Source organism: Sander lucioperca, chromosome 15 (genome assembly GCF_008315115.2).
Source record: "Sander lucioperca isolate FBNREF2018 chromosome 15, SLUC_FBN_1.2, whole genome shotgun sequence".
Lineage (NCBI taxonomy): Eukaryota > Metazoa > Chordata > Actinopteri > Perciformes > Percidae > Sander > Sander lucioperca.
In genome coordinates, this window is record NC_050187.1 from 3991548 (window position 1) to 3995847 (window position 4300).

General features: G+C 37.9%; 1 protein-coding gene across 1 annotated transcript in view; it reads right to left on the minus strand.

The window, feature by feature from the left end:
• LOC116056261 (G-protein coupled receptor 4-like) overlaps positions 1–3992 on the minus strand; it is a 10043-nt gene extending 6051 nt beyond the window's left edge. The window contains exons 1-4 of the mRNA XM_031308424.2: positions 3935–3992; positions 2236–2418; positions 1803–1987; positions 1209–1707 (exon numbers count right to left, since the gene is read on the minus strand). Coding sequence (XP_031164284.1) covers positions 1209–1707; positions 1803–1987; positions 2236–2403 — 852 coding nt within the window. The 5' untranslated portion in view covers positions 2404–2418; positions 3935–3992. The remainder of the gene's footprint in view (positions 1–1208; positions 1708–1802; positions 1988–2235; positions 2419–3934) is intronic.
• Between the last annotated feature and the right edge of the window lie 308 nt (positions 3993–4300).

A 4300-nucleotide genomic window follows, 5' to 3' on the forward strand; every position in this document is an offset into this window, starting at 1 on the left:
CCACTAAAAAGGCTCAAAATATCACCACACTTCAACGGTAGGTAGACAGTAGCTCCCAAGACGACGACCGCCCGTACACGAGAACGCGACTGTCTTTATAATCTATCTTTTTAATAAACTGTCTGTACACGTCCAAAGTTCTCAATGCCAGAGGCGGTGTCAGCCGATTTTGCCGGGGCTACAGCCCCGAATGTTTTATGAATGTTCTCTCTCTCTCTTTTTTTTTATTTTTATTTTTTTTTATTATTATAGTATCCTATAATAGAATTAAAAAGCCCGAGAATGGCACATGAAAATTAAGAAGAAAAGTATTTTCCAACGCACTTGCAGTTCTTACGTTCTTAAATTTTTTCATGTAGAACTCATGGTTGAACTGTAACTTTGTCCAGTTTATTTTTCTGAGGCGAATACAACGGGCAGCTACCTGCGGGGTCCGCTCATGCTGTATTTGTTGCTATCACCTAGCAACCGTCTCTCGCAAAAGAGGAGGGAGGAGTAAATGCTGCCTAGGCTACATGTGTGCTGACTCAGATATAATTAGAAAAGCTGATCTACAGGAGAATAAATAGATGAAAGCAATACAGAATGCCTCAGAGCCTTACTGCAATATTTTCCATTATGTTTTTATATTAGGATTGTAATCTATGTTTCCCTTTACATAAAGATATTTCCAGCTTATACATTCAAAAAAGGGTAGAAATAGGAGCATAAAAATTCACCAGAATGCAGGAAATGAAGTGTTTAATGCTCAACATTTTCATCATCAGTCACCACACAGATCTGGAAACAAAACCTTGGCCTTTGGGTTGGCAGGCCAGTTATGATTAGGCCAAATGTTGGCACCATCTAAATTACATCTACAAACTGGCCAGCTGAAATGAACATACACTGGTTATTAACAGCTGGGCAAGCCAATCACCGTTTTGCACTGCATTCAGTTTATTTAAATGGGTCCAGGCTAAGCCCCGAACCTCCACAAGTCCTAGAAACGCCCCTGGTGGTGTAGTCTAATGGATTGTAGCGGGTATACTGTACTGTATATAAATATATTGGCCTATATATATGGGCCAGAATCTACCTTTTGGGGGGGGGGCATATCATAGTGGAGGGTCTGGGTGTCCTTATTTTGAGCGTCAAAGACTTCATTTCCTGCATTCTGATAACTTTCCGGAAGCCGTGCAGCTGAAACATGTTGTCATCATTCATACTGTTAAACTGCTGTCATCATTGCTGTCCATTCTGCAACAACACACAGAGGCCAAAAGCTTGTCTATGGCCCCTTTCCTCATGAAAACATACAGAACTAAGTCTGCAAGAGGACTCAACCTAAGAAACACAGGAGCTAGGCCCCTGATGAAGTTAAAACCGGGTTCATTTTTCAGAAACAATATGGTTCTGGGCAGGAACAGCAGCGTGTAAATAAGCAGCACCATGACCAACATTGCCACAATTCGACGTTTTTCATGAGTGGGAACTGAGATGGAAGCAGACAGGGCTTTGAGGGTCCCAACCAGGAAGAATATGAGCAGTGGGAGAGGAAGGAGGACAAATATGTATAACATGGTTAACAGGAACTTTGCAAAACCACAGAAAGCCAGAATGAAGAGACAGAGAAGAGGAAGGGTCCAGACCAGGACACAGACCACAACGGAGATTTTGATGGTTCGTCTGAAGTGGTACCACAGTGGGCAGGCGATGACCAAATACCTGTAATACAAGATGTAAGACACAGCTTCAGAATGATGTAGTAATACAATGGTCAGACACAGAAATAGCTACACACATTCTGGATAGACAGATACCTTTCCAGGGCGATGCACACCATGAAGCAAATGCTGGCCATCAGACTACAGAAGTAAATAAGACTGGATATTAGATAAATGGGGTACCCAGGTTTTGCCACAAAAACGATCATGCAGCAGAACTGAATGATGTCAGAAATGAGAAGGTTGATGACGTAGATCGGAGCGACATTATCCTTTTGCACCTGCAGGAAAACATTGGTTAAAGTTAAGAAAGCAGTTGTAAACATGTTCTGAACTCCTCCTCCCAAATATGTCTGCAGGGTCCAATCATCTTAATTTACATTTTAACTTTACAGTTCATTATTCCTGTAAATGTATAGGTCATTAAAGTACTTCACCCCAGCCCCCTGACATGTGGCCCCCAACTCAGATCAAGATCCTTTACAGACAGACACTTTACACAAATAGATCTCAGTCATAATGTACATACCAGAGAATGAAGAGTATAGATGGCCATGAGGGTCAAAGGAAGTCCAATACTGATGATTATGCATGTCACAACATCTTTGATGAATCCTGCTCGTCCATAGTCATCATAGTATGATGTGTTGTTAATGTAATCATAGTAGGAAGTGTTGTTGATGTGGACATCTCCCATTCTTCAGAGTGAAACCTGTTTAAGAGATCAAGTTATAAAAAGAGACGTGAAACATGTTGTTTAATATCTACCTAACATTGTTCAGTTCACACAAATGCAGTATACATATATAAAATACTCACAAATCAAATAATTTAAAACAAAATGTGTATTGCTTTCAGTATTAAAATTCCTTAATATTTGTTACCCTATCTGCTTATGATATTTAATCAAATACTACACTTTCAGATAGCAGAAGTTCTGGTGATGAAATATTTAACGTGCTGATGTGAGGTCATTACTGCAGCCACAGAACCTCGTCCTTGTTTCAGTAAATTAATATAATGATTAATGTTAATTACATTTGTTTAGGACATTCTGTGCTGATGCTCCACTCCTTGTTGAATGCCCCTCTGCCCTCTGGTTTTGGATGAGACTGACTAATCCACTTGATAAACCATCTGCATTATCTTTTGTGTAAAGATTAATTTTCTTATTTCACTAAACATCTCTAACTGAATCAGTAAATGACTGTAACCTGTCTTGAGTTACATAACATAACCTCAGTCATCGTATTTTCACGACACACAAGACTATTTTGCATATCTAAGCTCATTTTTATTATTATTATTATCATTATTATTATTATTGTTATTATCATTATCATTATTTCCCAAATATCTTTCCGTGAATTAATGATGTTTCAGAACATACATACATACATACAACATTTGTCAGAAATAGCCTTTGTAAGTAGAGGATGGATACCTGACCCGTTCAGACAGATATTTATAAATGATGTTCAGGTTCGGGTCGGGCTCGGTCACATCAGCGTGATAAGGTATTGAACATTTTAAATTTAAAAAAGCTTATTATATAGGTGCACATCTGTGTTAACGTGCTCTTGTTGTCCCGTGTGCTCTGATGAGCTCATCTGTTGACATTTCTGAATGTCTTCCTACAGTTGCTTAATAAAAGCTTTCCACACAAACAAACGTACATGTGTCATTAGCATGAGAAAAATATTAAATTTGAACTGTGTCTGGCTCGGGTCAGGTTCAGACATAAATATCTTAATGCCTGTTGGACGCGGGCCAGGCTCGGACAGGAAAATGCGGCCCTATCCGCGCTCTATTTGTAAGCACGTTTTCGATATATGGACTACATTTCTGAAATATCTACACAGTAGTTCTACTTCTTGTTGTTTAATTTCCCATTAATTGTACATGTTCTATCCCATTTTTCTTCTCAAATTTTCCTTTAGCTAATGTACTTGATTTTGCATCTTTATATCTTTTTTAGCCGGTTTCTTAAACTACATTTTCTGTCTTTGTTACGCAATAACATATCCATAAGGCTTACAATTTAAGGTAAGACAGAGAAAAACCCAAATGAAATATAGTTGGTTTAAACACAGTACAGTCCCCAGCTGTCTGGTTGTTAAAAGTTGCATAATCATTTTCATGACTATTTACAGTGTATTTACCTTTTTAAACAATCTAAACAAAAATACAATAAGTAAATAAATATAATAAAATGTGACAAAATTTACCTTTGACAGCTGCAAGACACTGAATGAGTTCCCTACACCAATGTCTGATGTGTTGTCCTTTACATCCAAACAGTCTGCAATAAATATGGTAAAGTTACACAACATGCAGTACGTTGATAATAATCCACGCCTCCTCTTCGAAGGAAGATTGATGAAATGAGTATGAACATGAAGTAGTGTGGTAAAGGGGGGGGGGGGGGTGTAGTTGTAGTAATCAGCACATGTATGTTAAGTCTGTTTAATATGTTGCTGTTTTGATTGTTTTGATGAGCTTATTGAAGGTTGAAATATCCTCGAACATATAATGCATATAATATATTTACATAAAACATTAAAGAGCAATTTAAACAATTCAAAATATAAACA